A 21,140-nucleotide genomic window follows, 5' to 3' on the forward strand; every position below is an offset into this window, starting at 1 on the left:
CATTATTTGTTCGGTCTACGTGGGTTATTTGTCCCAAAGAGTTGGTCTGGTCCGGTGGTTGATTTAGGTCTAGTGTTTGAGTGGGCTAAGGTCTGGATATAGGAAGGAAGTAATGGTAGGAGTAGGGTCAACTGGTACTCCAAAATGATGACCAAGGAATGGGGGGTTGTGTACCTATCTCTGAATCTTTCTCTCAGTTGAGATGGAGTTAGGTGGCATATTGAATCATTTGAAAAGTTAGGGGGTGGGTTAGTATGATTTTTCATATGAGTACTATTGGTCATATAGGTCATGAGGGTTATGGAACTCTTCATCAGATTCGAAGAAATCCACATGGGAAGACTTGGTAAATTGACAAATGTTCGGGCGGAAAAGACGATAGTTTTTAGACGCAAATTGCATTATTTTTCAAGCGTAATACATATCAACATGTTAATAAAATATGAGTAGGCAACAATTGCAATCACACATAAATGCCAGATAACATAGTGTAGTATCCGATATTCTATTATCTTACTTAACGGTCTGAATTCCACAAAAGTCTTTCATTGGACTATGAGTTTCAGAAAACTTTGAAGTCGCCATCCTATTAATATCTGAATAGGGATAAATTTATTTAATAAATCATTTTAAAATCAATTTCAAGAATTATCATCTAAATCGATGATTACTTCATATGGATACGACTTTTTTGAAAAAAAAAATGGACTTTTATACCATGAGATAGGGTTCGGGGTTTAGGTTAAGAGGTGCGAACATGTGGAACTCGTCTCCTCTTCCGTTCTAAAGAACGAGCTCTTAATAAATGTGTTATTTTCCATTTTGAAGTAATCATGGTTATCCAAAAGAAAGAAAATCACATTGTTTGCACATATACACATCAACCATTTTCATTTTAGGACCAATATATTATTTCTACATGGTAGGTTTGAGCACCAAAGTTGCACTACGTACCAATCATTGCGAGGTTGGAATCCACTCATGGATCAAAACCATCATTGTTCGATCTGTCTTATCCTAAATGGCCAATTCCATTAGGGAAGAGAAGGAAATAAATTATGAATAACTCACCTTTAGAATTAAGCAAATCTATTGGAAAATGAGGTAATCACTCCAATTAGTGATTGAAATGAGATATAAATAATCACCTTAGTTAGTGATTAAAATGAAAGATGAAGATAATCACCTTAATTAGTGATTAAAGAAAGGAAAGATAATCACCTCAATTAGTGATCAAAAGGAAGGTTAGGAAATAATCAACCTAATTAGTGATTATTCAATATTTAAGATAATCACCATAATTAGTGATTAAACAAAGGAAAGATAATCACCTCCATTAGTTATCAAAACAAAGGTTATGAAATAATCACCCTAATTAGTGATTATTCAAGGTTTAAGATAATCACCCTAATTAGTGATTAAATAAATAAATATTAAGGTAATCACCCTAATTAGTGATTGAATGTTAGTATAAATAATCACCTTGATTAGTGATTAAACTTAGGATCATTTAAGAGAGGTCTTAAATAATAAGATTTGCTTCCTAATTGAAGGCTTGTAGATGGATGAAAAATAATCTCAAGTGATGATTATTAAGTCATTTTTAGAAAGATGATCAGTTCCAGATGAAATTTGAAGATTGTGTTTGGCTAATCGAAATTTATCCATTTAAAGCGAGACAAGTGAAACGGCCTAAAATCAATATGTTGATGTTGGTAGTGCTTCTCAAACTGTCGAGGACAGAGATTGTGGGGACCAACCCCGCCGGGCCTTATAAATATTCTATGTTGGAACTGTCGGGGTATGGGTAACCCTTGGACAGTTTGTCAACTCAGAAGATGGAATTCTTCTAATACCCCCGGATATGTTATTTGTTTCGGAAACAATGATTAAAAAAGAGATTGCTGAACAGGGTAAAGATCGGATTGATTTTTCCATATTTACCTCTCCACAACATAAAACCATTTACACACATAAACTTACCAAAAAAATTCAATCAAATCTCTATCAAACCCAATCAACTCATATAATTGTCAATCACATAAACTTGCCAATAAAAAATATTCAATCAAATTAAATTTATATCCAATCAACTAAAATAATTCGTAATCAACATCTTACCAAAAATTAATAACACAGACAATAAAAAAAATATGACATTCTCATTACAAAGACAATTCATATACAAAATTAATCACAAGTACATACTCCAAAAAGAATTCAGTTTCTTGATTACTTGGATACGCAATTTAATCTCTTATAGTTTCTTTCAAATGTTTTTAGATACTATTTGTAAGTGTTCAAATACTTCTTACTCACCAAATGAAGAAATATGTATATACGTACTTTATAATTTTATTTTTCAATTCTTTTAATACCGAGCAATAATTATGCCTAAAATGTCACCGCATGCATAGCTCACTACTACATAAATGAGTTATTGCAACCCTTAAAAACCGTTGCAATAGAGCCAAAAACCGTTGCAATAGAGCTATTGCAACGGTCAAACAACCGTTGCTGTTGCTGCCATTGCATTAGACCTAATGCAACGATATTTATGACTATTGCAACCGCTACCACAGAGCCGTTGCAATAGGTATAAATAGTTGTTGCATCAGCTAGATAACCTATTGCAACACCTATATATCTATTGCAACAACATAGGATAGCTATTGCAATGCCCCTAGCACTCATATTGTGTCCCATTTTGATATCTATTGCAACACCTCCATATACATTGCAACACAATTGTATATCTATTGCGACGCCTCTATTACTAATATCATGCTTCATTTTAGCACCTATTACTACGCCTTACGCCTCTAGCTAATGCAACTCTCTAATTTCATCATAGTCTAGTGGTAGTAATAGTAGATCAATGTATTAAAAAAACATGAAATTTTATAATTGATTCAAAAATTATGCATACAATATTCATGCCCATGGGCAAATTTACAAAGTAAATAATTACAAATCTATTAACTAATAAACTAAACAAAATCCATGAATTTTCAATTCTCTTCGAGCGAACGTCGACATTTAAAATGTTGCAATAAATCACTCTTACAATAGAGCATGCTATATAGTCACTACATATATATAAAATGCTCCAAAAGTCCTGCATCACTTGAGCATATATTGAATAGAGCACAATACGAGTCACTGTAGTTGCACATCATTATGAGCACCACCATGATGAAGATAAGACCTGCACATGTATGAAACGCTCATTATATACTTTAACATGATGGAAAGACTTCATCCTTTCCTGTGTAACCATTAAACTCAACAGACAGCATAAAGCTTTCCTAAAGAGAATGTACAGGCAATACTAAGTTCAGGATCATAAATTATACACCCAAATTATGTTTGAGTCATTCCACAAAAGTGTTACCATATCGACCATAAGCCATTTGGTGTAAACACAATGCTATCAAATAATGTAAAAGACTTAAATAAAAAAAAACTTGGAAGAACTATCAAATAATAATGCACAAGCAATAGTAAGTTAACAACCATAAATTATACACCCAAATTATGTTTGAGCCATTTCACAAAAGTATTACTATATCAAACATAAGGCATTTGGCCCAAGAGAACATATTTGATCAGATGGCAGCAAATCAATAAAAGAGAACATATTTGAAAGTAAAACTAAGGAGAGAATAAGTGAACATAAAAGGGAGCAAAACACAACAGAGAGCTTGTTTGCATCCAAGGCATGAGTTTAACTCATGGCATTTTTTCTATTTGATCTGTTTTATTTCCTTCAAGTTATTGCTTCCCTTAATTTGTTCAGATATGTGATTCAAGCTGTGTTTGGCGTGCGATTTAAGCAGCTTACAGCTAACCGACCACAGTTAAATGGACTTGACTGTCTAAACAACAATTGACTACATATATTCTCTTTTGGTAATAAATCTACAAATATGTGATCACATCCCATCAAGCATAATTTTAGTGTAGACAAAAGTTCCGTACACAATAGCTTCCTTAGCAAAGAAAATGTTGTAATGAGGTTGCTAACAACTTTGCTTTCCCTCCTATTATATCCAATTCAACAATATTCATCAAAGATGGACAAATCCTCATCAAGTCAAATTGATAACAGAAGATCATAAGTATATTAAACCAGAGAAGTGAAGAACACTCAAATCCTATGTAAGCCAACTTAAACAAATTATCAACTAGTTAAATTAAGTCTTTCACATAAGAAAGATTCAATTAGCCTGTCTTACCTAGCTAAGATGCATTATACTGAATCCAAACCCTAAGGAGATGGTTAAAGACATCACAACCCTGAGGATAGATCAAAATGTACCTGCAAAAAGCATATTACATTATACTTACAAACTATTTAAATCATTGAATCCAACCCCCATAACTAATACTCAGATATCATCGACTCTAAATTACATCACTAAACAAAAATTGTATATCAATCTACAAAGGGCTTCCATCAAAATTGCGACGGGATTTTAAATCTGTCATAGATTATTTGTCATAAATGTTTTGTTTTTGGTAGTGGTAACAATGCATAGAATAATTTCAAATTATCTCTTTTGAAATTCATATAGAGTAACAGTGGCACCCTTATAATGTATTTCACAAACTAAATAAAATAAATAACTTGAATTCATATAAAGTAACAATGGCACCATTCTACTGTATTTCACAAACTAAATAAAATAAAAAAAACTGAAATTCATATAGAGTAACAATAGCACCAACATCATCTAAGAAATTAAAGATACCTATAAATTTCCAGAATAAAGATCGAATTCTCATCATCATTACAATTCGGCATAAAAGTGAAGGATTACGAAAGGAAAAAAAAGCCATGAAAGAGAGGATCGAAAGAAGTTCGAACTCAATGTAAATATAGGAACAAATTAGTAAAATTCAACTGAAAATCAATGAATTGGAAGAGTAGAAGTTCGAACTAACCTAACTAAATGAACTGAATTAATCCAATTGAAGGAAATTTGAGAAAATCTTCGCCGCCTATCTTCACTCTGAAGTAGATAGTGTGACTGAATTTCTTAGCAGGACGAAGACGAGGACGAAAATCTGGTGTCGGCGAGGATGTGAAATGGCAGCGCCGGCGAGGATGAGAATTTCCGGCAGAGTGCGTGACTAGATGCTCGTGATATATTTGAGAACAAAGATTTAGGGTTTCAGAGAATTTGAGGAAAATAAGAATGAAAACCAAGAGGCAGCGTGTGGTATCTCTATTATACAAACTTTAATGCAATGCCAGGCGCAAACCGCTGTATAAATTTTTAATCGTTGCAATAGGTGTTGCGTTAGTACTACCCGTTGCAACAAACTGTTACTTTAGCGTGTGTCGTTGCAATATGGTGTTGCATTGTAGCAGACCGTTGCATTAGTTCGTTGCATTTGCTTCAAAATGTAGTAGTGGCGTGTAGAAAAAGCTAGTATTCTATGCTGGAACTGTCGGGGTATGGGTAACCCTTGGACAGTTCGTCAACTAAGAGGATGGAATTCTTCTAATACCCCCGACATGTTGTTTGTGTCGGAAATAATGATTAAAAAAGAGATTGCTGAACAGGCTAAAGATCGGATTGATTTTTCAAATGTTTTTGGTGTGTCGAGTGTGGGAAGACCTGGAGGGTTGTGTCTTTACTGGAAAAATGATGTGATAGATTTCTTGTTGTTATCGTTTTCCCAGCATCATATGTGGATATGTGGTTAGTAGGGGTGGTGTTAGGTGGCGTTTCTATGGAATTTATGGTTGGCCGGAGGAGTCCAATAAGCATCAGACATGGGAGCTTATCAGGAAATTGTGTTCTTAATTTGATGGTCCAACAGTATTTGGTGGTGATTTTAATGCGAAATCTTGACATATGAGGAGAAAGAAGGTGGTGCAGAGAGAGAAAGAAGGGATATAAGGGGATTTCAAGAGGCCTTGGACGATTGTGACTTGCAAGATCTGCGTTTTGTTGGTCAATGGTATACTTGGGAGAGAAGCGACAGTCCAGAAACGAGGATTAGAGAGAGACTACATCAATTCCTTGTCTCTTCATCATGGGTGCAATTTTTTTCGGAGTCTTATATTGAGCACCTTGTTAGATAAAAATCGGATCACATTGTGATTGTGCTGAGAAGTACGATGCCTAATCCCCCAAGTTATCGAGCAAGAGGTTTTCGATTTGAGACAAAATGGCTTCTTGAGGAAGGTTGTGAAGAGATTGTACAAGAGGCATGGGAGGGCTCGATGGGCGAGCCAATTCAAACTAGGTTAACGGCTATAGCTCGTGGTTTAGTGGGTTGGAACAAAGTCGGGGAATGAGATCTGGCTAAACGGATCGAAAAAGTTGAAAAAGAGCTTCATAATGCTCTAGAAAGAGGGGATATCAGAGAGTAATTGCAAGAAGTGTGGGGATCTTGAAGGAAAGCTTGATAGCTTGAATGCAAAATTGGAAGCACATTAGTATTTGAGATCGAGGGTGGTCGAAATAAAAGACGAGGACCGCAATACATTATATTTCCATCATAAGGCATCATAGAGGAAGAAACGAAATAAAATTCAGGGGCTTTATGACTCTCAAGGTACGTGGAGAATTGAAGAGGAGTAGATAGAAATCGAGGTTGAAAAATATTTTTGGAGTATTTTCTCGTCGACAGAACCATCTTGTGATAATATGGATGACGTCCTGCGGTACGTAAAAAGTTCGGTTACTGCAGATTATAAAGCGATGTTATTGAAGTCGTACTCTAAAGACGAGAGTTATGCTGCCTTGAGCCAGATGCATCCTTGTAAAGCCCCGGGACCTGATGGTATGCATGCAATTTTTTATCAGCAGTTTTGGCATATAATTGGCGGTGAGGTATTTCATTTTGTTAGTAATATGTTGCATAGGTATTACTGTCATGGTTCTATCAACTGTACTAATATTTCTCTCATTGCTAAAATCAAATCCCCTACTCTTGTATCTGAATCCAGACCTATCAGCTTATGTAATGTGTTATATAAAATTGCCTCTAAAGCTCTTGTACTTAGATTGAAACAATTTCTCCCTGAGATTGTAATGGAGAATCAAAGTACATTTGTTGGAAATTTTTCACTCTATGAAGAAAAGGAATAATAGCAGGAAAGGTCTGATCACTATGAAGCTGGATATAAGTAAGGCCTACAATCGAGTTGATTGGGGATTCTTCAGGAAGCTTTTATTGACGATGGGCTTTGATGGGTGTTGGGTGAATTTGGTGATGAGCTACGTTTCCTCTGTTTCCTACTCTTTTGTCATCAATGGAAGAGTATGTGGAGTTGTTAACCCTTCCCAAGGCCTGAGGCAAGGAGATCCTTTATCTCCTTTTCTCTTTATATTAGTAGCCGACACCTTCTCCCAGATGATTCAGCCACAAGTAGATGCAAGGGAAATTCATGGTGCAAAGGCTAGTAGAAATGGACCAGAAATATCTCATCTTTTGTTTGCAGATGACAGTTTATTGTTTACTAGGGCCACCCGATAGGAATGCTTGAAAGTATTTGATATTATCAACAAATACAAAGCGGCATTCGGGCAGAAAATTAATTATGAGAAGTCAGAGGTGTCTTTTAACAAAAGGAGTAAGTTGTTTGCAGAGAGAAAGTTTGACGGGTATTCTTCAGATGTGGCAAGTTGACAAGCACCGAAAGTATCTTGGCATTCCAACTATTAGTGGGAGATCAAAGAAGTTAGTGTTTAGAGATCTGTTAGACAGAATGTGGAAGAAACTAAGAGGGTGGAAAGAAAAGATGTTGTCTCGAGCGGGTAAGGAGGTGTTGATAAAAGCGGTCATTCAAGCGTTGCCTACGTATCTCATGGGTGTGTATAAGATTCCTGCAACAATTCATTCTGTAATGGCTCGATTTTGGTGGGGTGGTAAAGGTGCTGAAAGGAAGATGCATTGGCTCAGTTGGGAGAAAATGTGCAAGCCAAAGTGTATGGGAGGTATGGGGTTTAAAGATCTCTCAGTTCTTAACGATGCTCTCCTAGGTTGATAAGTGTGGCGCCTGTTGCATCTCAAGAACTCTCTATTGAATCGTGTGTTAAGTGCCAAATACTATTCTGACGGTGATGTGATGAACGCTCGGCTTTGTTACTCTAATAGTTTTTCATGGAGATGTATTTGGAGGGCGAAGAGCTTAGTGAAGGAGGGGCTTATATGGAGGGTGGGGAATGGGCGTGACATAAATATTTGGAGTGAGCCTTGGATTGGGATGCGAGCGGTAGATTCATTGAAAGCAGGAGAGTAAAGGGTTTGAATGTATCCACGATTTGATTGATGAAGAAACGAATGAATGGAACATTGATTCTATTGAGAGGCATTTCGGGGAACGAGATCAAAAATGTATCATGTCGATTCCATTAAGCTCCAGAGAAGTTAAGGATCAACTGACATGGGCTTTCTCGAAAGATGGGCTATATTCGGTAAAAACGACGTATATGCTTGGAAAAGGGGGAAATTTAGATGATTTTCGTTATGCTTGGTTGTTTTGTGGGGTCTTGAAGTGTCGCCTAAGGTGAGGCATTTTCTATGGAGTCATTGTACGAATTCGTTTCCAACTAGGGAAACGCTTCGTGCTCGCCACTTGATCAATGATGGAAGCTGCACGTGATGCCCTGCCATTGCAGAATCGCAGTACCATGCGCTCTTTAGGTGTCCGAGGATTAGTAGGTTGTGGGAGGATCATGGCTACAGAGGAATGGTGAGTAATGACGGGGAGGAGGGGGTTGCGAGATGGTGGAGTGATGGTCCAAGCTTGATCAAAAGATAGTTCAGCGAGGATGTTATTTAGCGTGGAATATTTGGTTTGAACGAAATCGATTTGTTTTTGATAATATCTGCTGCCCATTAATGGTACTAAACCAACGAGTATGTCGTCATGTATAGGAGTATAAGGAGTATAACAACCGGATTTACGGTCAGCCTTGTTGAGCAATACACGCTAGTTCTTGTCGATGGAGCGCTCCAACTCCGGGCTCCGTAAAGATCAATACCGATGCCTATCTTGGCATGGATGGTTGGGTGAGTATAGCGAATGTAGCACGGAATTCATCAGGCGAGGTTCTTTTTGTGAGTGTTCGAAGACAAAGGGCAAGGTGGCCTCCAGATGCTGCTGAGTGCAAGGCTATCTTGTTCGCGGTTGGAAGTGCTAGATCTCATGGACTATCGGATATTATAGTTGAATCAGATGCCCTCGTTGTTATTTCCAGGTTGTAAAAAGGGTCTTTATTTTTTTCAAATTTACATTCTATTTTAGGGGATGTTCTTTGTTTGAGTAAGAACTTGAAGTCTATATTCATTTTAGTCATGTCAAGAGGGATGGGAATGTTGTTGTCCATAACCTTGCTAGAGTTGTGCCTTTTGGTGTAGAGCATCGTTGGGAGAATCATTGTCCCAGGGAAGTTACTCCTTATGGATTGATGGACGTTTTGTCCCTTGATTACTGCACATCTCTTTCCCCTAAAAAAAAAAAAAGAGTTAAGCATAAATACAGGACTTCACATTTGGTATTTTTCACCTTTAAGGACCTCCCACTTTTTTTTCACCTTTAAGGACCTAGAGTTAAATCTAACTCACCTGACTTCAGCGGAAAAGTTGGAGTCCTTTTGAAAAAAAGTTAAGTCCTCATTGCAATAGTTACATCAAAAACTTAGGTCCTTGCGTGCATTTATATAACCAAAAATCGTTGTTTAACTGCTAAAACTCGATTTTTTTTTAATAATTTAAAAAAGTAGTCATTACATAATCTTTACAAAAGAAATCTTTTGCCTAGCCATCCCATTTCTCCAATTCTTTGCATTTGTTATCTGAAAATAATTTGCAGAAGATATGTATCATCAGTCAGTTATATTATGTGGGTGCAACCAGGTTGTGGTAAAAAGGGTTTCCAAAACAACTAAAAATCCTTTTAGAAGGCTCATCACATGCAAGAACTACAAGCAATCAAATAGATGCCACTTCTGAAAATGGATTGATGATGATCATGACTGGGAACTCAAACATGAGATGATCAAGTTGATAAAAAGAAATGAATTCATTGAGGAAGCAGAGGTGCAGAACAAGAAAATGACAGCGTTTGTCAAATTGGTTATATTGTCATTGCTTATGATAATTGTACTAATTTGTGCTTATAATTGAGTGGTGACAGTGGAAATGTAATTACCTTAATGTAGCTGGTTAGTTTGTGAGATTTGATTGAGGGGTAGAATATGTCTGACTTTGATTGATGAACTGCAAGTAAAATGCAAAACATGTATGAACATTTATGTATGAAATAAATTTGTGTGAATGAGAAAAGTAACTTACCATTGCTTTAGATGATGTGTGTTTTATTGGTCTAGTTGAGTCTCCAACTTGTGAGGACTTAGGCGGCCTTGATCCAGTAGGCTTTCCAGTAGTCAGAATGTCCTTTAGTGGCATAGGGCACTTCCTTTTGTTGTGACCAGGTTGTCCACAGTTTGTGCACTTGTGCACTTCACCTTTCTTAGACAACTTGCACCCTTCAACCTCACCAAGAGAAGGATTTCTCTCTGTAGTTGGTCTGTTTTGGAGCTTTTTGACCACTGGAGCATGTATTTGGGCAGAAGGAGATTCAGGCCACTCTTGGGGACCATTTAAAGGCTCAAAAGGAAACTCATATGCCTTTAAGTATGTTTCTTTGGTGAACCAGGTAGAAACATAGTGTTAAGGGTGCTCAACAGCCTTCCAAATTGCTGCTACAGCATGATTACAGGGAACTCCACTAAGCTACCAAGCATAGCAGGTACATGTTCTCTCCAACAAGCTGACAACAAACCTATTTTGAGTTCATAACAAAAATGGCCATCCCAAAATGCATTCCACCCTCTGGCATCTATCTTTGACTTCTCTAACTTATTCTTTATTCTCGGACATATGAGAATTTCCTTGTTGGCTATGAAGTCTCTTTTTTTATGAAGCCTCTCCATCAGGCTTTCTGTAATATCCTCAAGCATAGTTTGATAGGCTTGTGTCTGCTAGACAATATATAAGCATTGAAGACTTTATTCATGTTATTATTAATGCTATCACATTGAGATGTAGTTGTCAAATAAGCCCTTACCCACTTCTTATAATTTATATTCAACACATCTTGTCCTGCTACCACTGATAGTAGTGAAAATTGTTGCATATTTCTCTTAAAATCATTCTCTGTACTGCTCCTAGCAATGTTCCAGAACCCTCTCCTACACTGCAAGCAACCACCAAACTTCTATCTGAAGTTACAATATAAACGCCTTGTACACACTCTTGTCTCAGCACTAGGCCATATGTCAGCTACAGCTTTGAGAAGGCCTTTATGTTGGTCTGACATTATTGTATAGCCATGTCCATCAGTTGTGTCCAAGTCATCAGCAAGTAAGGTCAAGAACCATGTCCAAGTTTTTGGGTTCTCTATTTCTACACAACCCCAGGCAATTGGGAACATTTGGTTGGTCCCATCTCTGCCAACAGCTACTAGTAGCTGACCACTAAAAGGTCCCTTCAAAAAACAACCATCCAACCTAAAAAAAGGTCTACACCCAGCTAGAAACCCTTTCTTCATGGCAGAGAAACAGATGTACACCCTTTCAAATATGTTATTGTCGAGTTTGAATTTAACTGTGTTATTAGGGTTTGACCTGATGGTCTCTTGAGCATACCTGTGAAGTAGTGAATACTGCTCTCTGTAATCACCTAAGATTAAATTCTGACCCATCCTCCTAGCCTTAAGTGCCATCCACAAACTGATATTAATATACCACTCAGACCATATGGTGTCAACTATTTCCTGACACTTAAGGTATGGGTTAATCTTGAATTTACCATGGTATTTGCTAGCAATCCAGCTTGCCCTAATTCTTCTAACCTTTGCTAGTCTTCCATAGTTATGATTTGGAACATGTGTCTTCACAATCATAGTTCCATTTCCCCACTGAATTGAGGCCCACGTATACCAAGGACAACCCCTATCCATTGCCTTAGACTTAGCCGCAATTCTGGTTTTGTCATTTTTTATGTATTCTATGTCCATTCCTATGCTAACAGAGTAGGTAGTGATAGCATAGCTTAAGTCCCTAGCATCCTCAAATTGTTTTCCTAAAAAGAAAGGAGACTCATTCTCTGAACTTCCTGTCAAAAGTAGTGTGATTTTTTATTTTTTCACCACTTTCTTATTTTTCAAGGATTGAGGCAACAAATAGCCACAATCATTATCATCTTCAGAGCTATTAGGTGATTCATCAAAGTCTGATGAATCAGCACCATCATCATTATGAATGTCATTGTGATCTCCTAACCCACCAGCCACCCTATTCAATGATTGCATCTCATCCAAGAAATCAAACTCATTCTTTTTTGCCTCCTTCATTTTCTCCCTAGCATTTGTTGTTTCAACATCATCATTGTCACTACCCTCTTCATCATAATCAATATCATCATCTCCTAAACTCACTGCACCCTCTACAACAGGCACATAATCATCACCATACACAGCAAAAGGGTCATGAGTGAGTAACTCTATAGGTCTTTTAGAGGAAGAAGTTTGAGTTAAATGACTAGTAGTTCCTTCAATAGCCTGTATATTATCATCATGCTCAGTGAAAACATCAATGATGTTGTACTTAGTTAATAGACTAAGAAACTTTGCAAAGGTACAATCTTCATAACCTAAGAACCTCACCCCTGGCCTGATTGAATATTTTTTAAAGGATTACAATAGTGGAGCTTTATGACATTATCATATCCCAATGAATTAATCACAGATTTGAAGTATGAGGTATTGAAAGAAGTTGGCAAATCATTGACAATTTTCACTTGTCCACCAATGTAATTGAGATAAGGGGTAGATTCTCATTTACCCCCATGATGAAGCAAAATACATGGTGAGATATCCACCATCAAATCCATAATATCTACAATAAATGATGAACACAAATCAATGCAATAATACTTTGATACCAAGAATAACATGAACAATAGATTTTTAGGATCAACCAACTTCATATATAATGATCAGGATATGACATTGTGTTACAACTTTCAACTTCACAGTGTCAAAATTCAGTGACAAATAATCATGTTTTAAACATTCATGATCATCAAAAAATGAGTTCTTTAGATCAATAGGGCTCTTTAGTTACAATGCCATCCAAAAAAACTACCAAACCCCTAGCCCTAACTAACCCTAATCTTGATCAGTTTTATTCTTTACTAAACAACAGTGAGAACCCATCACAGTAAGCCCACCATTCCCCAGTAATGTGAGCCCAGAAATCAACCCCATCACCTTCAATTATGGACTTCATAGCCCACTTCTTGATGGAGGTACTGTTCAGGTTGTGCCTCAACCAAACCGACTCCTTTACCATCCACATCTTTCTCCATTCCTTGCAAACATTCTTCACAATAGTTGAACTCCAACCCTCAAATTTAGGAAACACATGCAAGCACATAATGTCGTCCATTCCTAACAGTTGGTGGGCATCTTCTAGACCATCGGGAAATCCTCCTCTACTCCCTGCATACAATTTCCACACACTCTCTGTCCCTTGGGTCTCTAAGTCGAGGGAAAACATGGAATCGCAAAATCTCATGCATGGAGAGGACTGGGTGAAGTTCATTAAGGGAAGCCATATTTTTCCTTCGAAAAAACACCAACAATCAGCATAAAACCAATTTCAAACCACCACTACACTACCCCCTGTTTTACTCTTATTTGATTTAACTCGTTGAGTTTCAGTTCATCAATTCACAGCATATGTACACGATATTACCTAGACAAATTTTCTCACAAAATCGTTTACTAACAACTCGTAACAATTCGATGAAAAAATCCAAATGATCATCACAAAACCCTAAATCCTATCATTACCTAGAAAAATTTTCTCATAAAATTGAAAAAAAACAAAACCAATAAGAGAATTATGAATGTACCTTGCTTAATTCACCAAAATCGCTTCCAAATCTCCTTGCTTTTTCCTTCAAGTAAGGTGGGTTCGTTTTGAAGTAGGGGAGAAGAAATGAAAGGGCGCCAATTTTTTAACGTGAAATGACGATAGTTTAGAACATCATGTGCGCTCCCCAAGACATGTAATTATTACTTTATGACATTTAACCATGGCTTAACCACACTTGGTTACTTTTATTTAATTATGGCCTACAAGTAAATGTTAGGTCCTTAAACGTGAAAAAAAATGTGGGAGATTCTTAAAGGTGAAAAAAACTAAATGTAAAATTTTATATTTATACTTAGGGTGAGTTTATCCCTGACCTAAACCCAACCTTCAGACTGTGCCACATCAGCTTTCCACTAATTTTTACCTACTTTTTATTCTTCAGACTCACTCCAGACTCATTTCAGTTTTACACTTTATCCCTCAAACTCACTCCAGACTCTCTACCAAAAGCTGAATATATTATTTTATATAACATTGATTTTATGTTTGCATTCAAGGAAGGCAAAAAAGAAGAGAAAAATAATTTGTGGGGTCCAACAGCAAGTCTGAGATTGAGTTTGGGAAACCAAAACTCAATCCCAGACTCACCTTTGCATTTCATAAGATTATCGCAAGTCTGGAGCGAAACTCTCCAAAGTCTGCGCTCAGACTTGCTGCTCCAGACCCGCGATATTCTTGCTCTTAACTAAAAAAAAAAAGTTACTTGATATAATTTATTTTTTTGCTCCGACCAATTACAAAAAAATCAAAGTAAAACACCCTATAGAATTTTTTTTTAAAAAAAAGCCTCAATTAGATATAACTTTGTTCAAAGGCCTCCCCCCTCTCACTTCAATCAACAAAACAATGGGTAGTGAAAAAAAATCAAAGGACGAAAGTAGGAAAAGAAGTGCTGACTCTCATTCTGAAGGTGTTTCCATCACAAAATTTAAGCTTCTATCATCTAAATTTTTTGTTTTCCTAAGTTTAGCAATCTCAAACTTTTATTGGTCTTCTCGCACCTCTGAAATTCCTACTGGGCTGTTGTAATTTCTTAACACTTTGCTCCTTTTGCAGATGAAGGTAAAACAAAAAGGCACAAAACTTCGGACGATTATGGAGAAGGTAGCAGGAAAAGAGACAAAAAAGAGAAATCTCATCACAGTAAATCTCACAAGTATTCCAAAAGTCATTCAGGAAAAGGTTAATTAGTTTTTTTTCTTTTTAGCTTTTTTTACATTAAATTTTATGTTTAATTTTGGGTTTCATGAACTACTGAAATTTTCTTTTAGGTTTATTATTAATGTTAGGTCTTCTCTGAGATGGGAAGAATCGACTTTTGATGATATTCATGAATAGCTCATCGAATTACTAGATTAGGTAAATAGAATAAAGTAAATTCAAATGCGGAGTTTTTGTGGCCATGTTAGATTGAGCATCAGTTGTAGTAAAAAAAGTACTCCATCCATCTCAAAAAGAGGTTCCCATTTGCAAACTTGGCACTATTCACGAGTAAAGATAATCTTCTAATTCTTTCCAATATATAAATAAAAAACATAGTCATGTGGGGTTTTGTTAATACATTACAAAAATCAATCTTCTATAATTCTTACTAATATGTAGTAAAAATATTAATGACCTAAATTGTGCATTGGCAAACGTAAAAAATAAGAAATGGGATCTTTTTGGAACGGAGGTAGTGATTACAGAATTGCTGGATGTAGAAAAAGAGAACAACATAATGCAGAATAGTCAATTGCTAAGTTACCACCATTTCCCATCAAGCCCAAAAATTTTTATCCAACATATTATACTAGGAGAGTTTCGTACTGGTGATGTTTTTGTTTCAGTATACAATATTTGTGATTCAACATACACTAAAAGAATAAGGTTTTGGAATTGGGTTGAGCTCCCCCCCCGAAGCTTTTTAGTATATATGCTATCATTTTCGTCTACTTCTAGTCGAAGTATTGTGGCATATAAGTCTTTCCTATTTGTCCGTGCTACATCTTTCAAATCCCTAGTGTTACTCAGCAGTTGCAGCATTCCCTTACATAATTTGCTTACATGTGCAACTTGTTATATCTCGACTCTCAGTTACCATTCCTTCATAAAAGTATTTATTTTGAAGCAGTAGGTTAATTAATTGCTATCAAAATCAAGGTTGCAGCTGATATCCTTCCTACTCTAATATGGCTGCTTAGATGCAATTCCCTCCCCTTTGCCTTTGTCTAGGTGGAAGCCTTAGCAGGAGCCCTGGAATAATGGTAAAGATGTATATCATATTGAAGAATAAATTGTAGTACTATATATTAGTATCTAGCTGTCCACTCTTCATTAGTTCATCCTAATCATTTTTCGTCTTTCCGCAACTATTTGCAACTTAGGTTCCTCCTTGAAGCTTAGATAATAATGGTAATCTTTTCTTGTCAAGATATTTAAAGAATGCCAGACTTGAACATGGTGGATCCAATATTAAGTTCTTTCAGCTCCCTAGCCTTACCTTTTTCATATCTTTACTTTACAATCTGTTAACTGAAGGTATGTCATGTTATTGTTAGAGACTTATTGATGAATTTTCAATTTTTTTTGAGTATATATGATATACTTTCTATTGGCAATTAGCTAGTGCTTACAGGCTACTTTGTTCAATGTTGGAGCTGTGTGTTATGTGAAATTTTATGAATCAATCTAATAAAAGGATAGTAAGCAATTTTAATATCTTGGGCTACTTAACGTAAGCAACCATGGAAACTGCTTTTCCGATATTTTATTAGCTCACAACTGGAGAGATGTTAGCACTTATAATACTATCTTGCTAATTAAATGAGGATGTTGACTGAATTGATCAACTGAAGGAATACAAGCTTTATCTATCTGCTGAGCTAGATGTAAGCACTTTTAATAGTATCAAAACAGTTGCTCTGTCTTATCATGGTAAAAACCCCAAATTTTGGATAGTGATAGACCTGTAGTTCTCTGGTAGTCAGAAAAGCGCAGTGCATCATTAGCCATTTGAGGTAGAACTTTACATCGATCTTCTTAGAAGTATACTATAAATAGGATGCTCTTTTTGGTAATCTTTTCCTCTGGAAATTGTCAAAAATTGCGTTTGTGAAAGGGGGATTAAAGTTTAAACTCTATTAGATGTGCGGTGGAAGTGAATTGCTCTTTCTGATTGGCCTTTTTCTCCATTACTGGTAAAAATTGCCTTTTACCATTGCTGGTGGACTTCTACCTCAAACTTTATATCCTTCATGCAATATAGGGAAAGGTATATAATATTCCAATTTAGTATCACAGAGACAAGCACAATGATCAGTTTATTGTTGGATCACCACAATATTGACTGTTTCCCCGTAAAACTAGGAAATTAATAAAGAATTGAAGTGAAACTGTAAAAGGTTTTTGCTGATATTCTATAGATTACTATAATGCTTAGTCCTAAACCCATTTAGCGTTGGAACTTATTCGGTTACTCCTGAGGAAGACAATCTATTCTAGTCATTTTCTTTAGCTTTCGAATCAATTTAAGTGAAACTGTGAAGGTTTTGCTGGCATATTCTGAGTTTTTACTTTTTAACCCTTTTGAAGTCCTGATCCTACTCAATACCAAGAGAAACACTCTCTTCTAGTCATTTTGGCTTTTGCGTTAACCCAATGCCAATGATACTAGTTGATTTGTCTTCTAATAGATCTTCTTTCTTAAAGTGGAAGAGTTTGGATTATATCGAACTGACCTTTGGACATTGTTGCAGAAAAGAAGTCAGAAAAGAAGCACAAAACTGAAAGTTCTAAACCTGGCCGACATCCAGTGAGTCTTTACCATAACTTAGTATTCTGTGTGGCATGTCACTTGCTAATTGAATGAGTTATGAGGTTATCTTTTATTAGTTACGAGTTTTCTCCTTTGTCAAAATTGATGTCAGGCCTTCCCTTGCAGATATCTGATTTCAAAGAATTGTCAAGTGATGACTACTTCGCCAAGAACAATGAATTTGCTACATGGCTAAAGGAGGAGAAACGGAAGTTCTTTTCAGATCTTTCCTCAGATTCTTCACGAGAATTGTTCTTGGACTTCGTAGAAGTCTGGAACTCCAAAAAGCTGGATTCCAAGTACTACAAGGGCATAGAATCAGCACCACGGTCATCTCATAAGTGGAAAATAAAAAAGTAGACATGGCCAACGACACTAGTGTTCACTTTGTAGATTTTCCTTTGTTCTTTTTTTCATGGCTCATTTCTAGACCTGGATTTTCTGGATGACATGCTTAGTTATTAGGTATAGATAAGAACTGAGTTGTTTAGAAGATGATGCAAAATTGGTTAGAATGTGTAGAAAACCTCACTAGACTGCAGTGTTATAGCATCTTAAATTCACATCTATAGGGCTCAAGTAGTTTGTTAGATGATCTAGTCTCTTGCATCAGATTGAGTTACTTTTGTTAGGTTTCTGGTGTTAATCGTAGCCCAAGAAGATAATGAAAGACCAACAGGATTTCTTACTGGTTCAATTCTGGGATCGTGTCAATTAGAGGCCTACGTTCAATTTATCAATATTGTTGTCTTGTTCAATATGTGCAGTCATCTTGATAAATTTTGCAATGTGTAATTTTGTAATGAAATCTCATTTCAATATAGTCCTCCACTAACTATGTGACATGTGTAAAGGTGAGGAAATCAATATACTACCATGCATAGCTGCATATCACATGTAAAATTACAACTTAGAGGGCATTTGGTATAATAAACCTAAATGGAATAGAAAGGATTTGGATAAAGAGGGGAAATGAAAATAATAACCGTTACCTTTAATAGTTGTTTGATATCCTAGTGGAATAGAAACAATTGAGAGGTTTATGATTGATGAAGGAAACGTGATTTGTTTCCACTAATTTGATAAGGGTAACAGATGGGGATTATGTTTTCCTTTGGAAACAGTATTTGTTACTTAACACTCATACCAAACAATTAGAAATGAAAACGCTTATTTGAATCCGTGTTTTACATCAAAAAATCTCATACGAAACACCCTCTTAACACTCATACCAAACAATTAGAAATGGAAACGCTTATTTGAATCCGTTTCCTACATCAAAGTTTTCTATACCAAACACCTTCTTACTTATTATTACACAAATTACAACTTAAACCATTATTGCACCTTAATTTATTATGTCATCGCAATACATTTATGGTCCATCTAAGAGTAACTTGCATTGTGATAACTGCTATACATAATCACAAGCACAAAACATAAGTGCATTCATCATTGTAAAGGGATCAATACACAAGTACACAACTCTTTCTCTCGCTCTTCATTGATAAAAAAATGTGGTATACGGATCTATTAATTGGGCAAGAATCTTTGGATAATCATTATATTGTAGTTTTATTGATTCTCAAAACTATGATTTTAACTTATCAACGCCCATAAATATTTAAATGTAAATAATTTCTCATCTTTTTTCAACAGTCTCAACTATTGAATAACCAAAATAGCCCCAGCTTCAGATCGTTTACTCAAAGCAATCTTGTATTTCTTATTATTTATAAAAAAAAGTATAAGAAAATCGCAAAAAACTTGTAATCCTTATTCTTAGTGTGGACTGTGGACCAGAAGCCACACACCTGTGAAGTGAAGAAGCATTATCTAACGCTCCAAATATTAACCTTTTTTTTCATATTGTGACCATTTTCAGCCTATAATTAGTCATCTTTTATACATGTTATTTTCTAATATAGTAATCCTTATTCTTAAATGTAGTCACCTTTTCTCACACTAAGGTATGTTCCCTTCGATATAAAACAACTAAAATGAACTGAATTGAATTGAACTAATTGCAACTGAATTAAACTGAAAATAAGTTGTGGAGAACATGGCCTAATTTACCATGTAAATTTTACCCTTTATGACATAGTAATATTTTTTTCCCTCATATAAACACTTTATACATCTTCATAACTACTCATTTATATCTATTATTTTCTAGATTAATAGTCCATTTATAAATTACTGTCTTGCCGGCGCTGTTGTTGATGTTGTTGTTGCGTCGCGCCCTTCATAACGGTGTTGAACCACCACTCGCCGCCACTTCTCTCGGTCTTCTTGTCGTCAGCTCTGTTCTGGTTTGTTGCTGCACTTCGAGCGTGTACTCGTCGTCATTGTTGCTGTATTGATTCGGTGATGTTGGGCGATTGGAATCACCACCGCGCTGCCCTGTCGGTACAAACTCCTTTCTACCTCTCTTTTGAAATTGGGTTTTGTTCTAATTGTGGTTTGTAATGTCATTACTATGTTGATTATGAATTTGTTTAGTGGTTCGTTGATTATATGAATAGTTATATTGAACCATTGCCTCTGTTTAAATTAGAAATCAAATGGTGTTGTTGATATGTTGTTATTATTGTGGCAGAAGTGGTGTTGTTGTTGTTGTTGTTGTTTTGTTGTTGTTGTTGTTGTTTTGTTGTTGTTGTTGTTGTTGTTGTGTTGTTGTTGCTGCTGCGTTGTTGTTGCTGTGTTGTGTGCGGAGAGGTTGTGTATTGGTGTTGGTGTTATTGTTGGTGGTGGAAGTGGTGTTGTTGCTTGTTGGTGTGGCTGTAGTATTATTGTTCGTGTTGGTGATATTGTTGTAGTTGTTTCTTGTTATGGTGGTTGATGTTCGGTGTTAGTGGTGTTGTATTGTTGTTCTAAATTTTAACAACACCTAAGTCTTTCTTTGATTCTTTGCAAAATAAATCCAGGTTATAGTTTAGTTCATGGGTTTTGAAAAGAAAATCAGATTAAGCTTTGTAATTTACTTTCTTGTTTATGGGTTAGTACTCAGCTTTGCTGATGTGTGTACGTTGTTTTGTCATTTCTGTGGCCTGTCACTTGGTGGGTGGCAGTATCTTATATTCTATATAATCGTTTTTTTAATGTGTAATTACTCTACTATTATATGTACTATTTTGTAACATAGCGACCCTTTTTTTTCTTCATATAGTCACCATTTTCCACTTATAGCTCGTGATAGTATTAGGTCTGCACTATATTTAGTATGGATCATGTTCATTTAAGTTTTTGTTAAGGGAGGGAAAGGAGTAAGGTTAAGTGACTAGTACCAAACAAGGGACTGAGAACGCTAAGATTGAAAACTGGGGTACATGTAACATGGTGATCTCTTGTATTCTTGGTTCCGTATCTAAATC

At 36.0% G+C, this 21,140-nt stretch overlaps 1 protein-coding gene across 1 annotated transcript; it reads left to right on the forward strand.

The window, feature by feature from the left end:
- The first annotated feature begins 14,731 nt into the window (after positions 1-14,731).
- Positions 14,732-18,463, forward strand: LOC104887099 (style cell-cycle inhibitor 1-A). Its single transcript, XM_010671686.3, has 4 exons — positions 14,732-14,880; positions 15,027-15,152; positions 17,708-17,763; positions 17,893-18,463. The coding sequence occupies exons 1-4, from the start codon at positions 14,817-14,819 to the stop codon at positions 18,124-18,126; spliced, it is 480 nt and encodes a 159-aa protein (XP_010669988.1). The 5' UTR covers positions 14,732-14,816; the 3' UTR covers positions 18,127-18,463.
- The last annotated feature ends 2,677 nt before the right edge of the window (positions 18,464-21,140 follow it).

The sequence above is a fragment of the Beta vulgaris genome, chromosome 2 (assembly GCF_026745355.1).
Source record: "Beta vulgaris subsp. vulgaris cultivar EL10 chromosome 2, EL10.2, whole genome shotgun sequence".
NCBI classification, from domain to species: Eukaryota; Viridiplantae; Streptophyta; class Magnoliopsida; order Caryophyllales; family Amaranthaceae; genus Beta; species Beta vulgaris.

Excerpts from the sequence above, each read along its gene's own strand:
- LOC104887099 (XM_010671686.3), top strand. The coding sequence starts at position 14,817 with ATGGGTAGTGAAAAAAAATCAAAGGACGAAAGTAGGAAAAGAAGTGCT. Across the intron at positions 14,881-15,026 it reads TGCTGACTCTCATTCTGAAG|ATGAAGGTAAAACAAAAAGG; the intron begins GTGTTTCCATCA and ends CTCCTTTTGCAG. Across the intron at positions 17,764-17,892 it reads CTAAACCTGGCCGACATCCA|ATATCTGATTTCAAAGAATT; the intron begins GTGAGTCTTTAC and ends CTTCCCTTGCAG.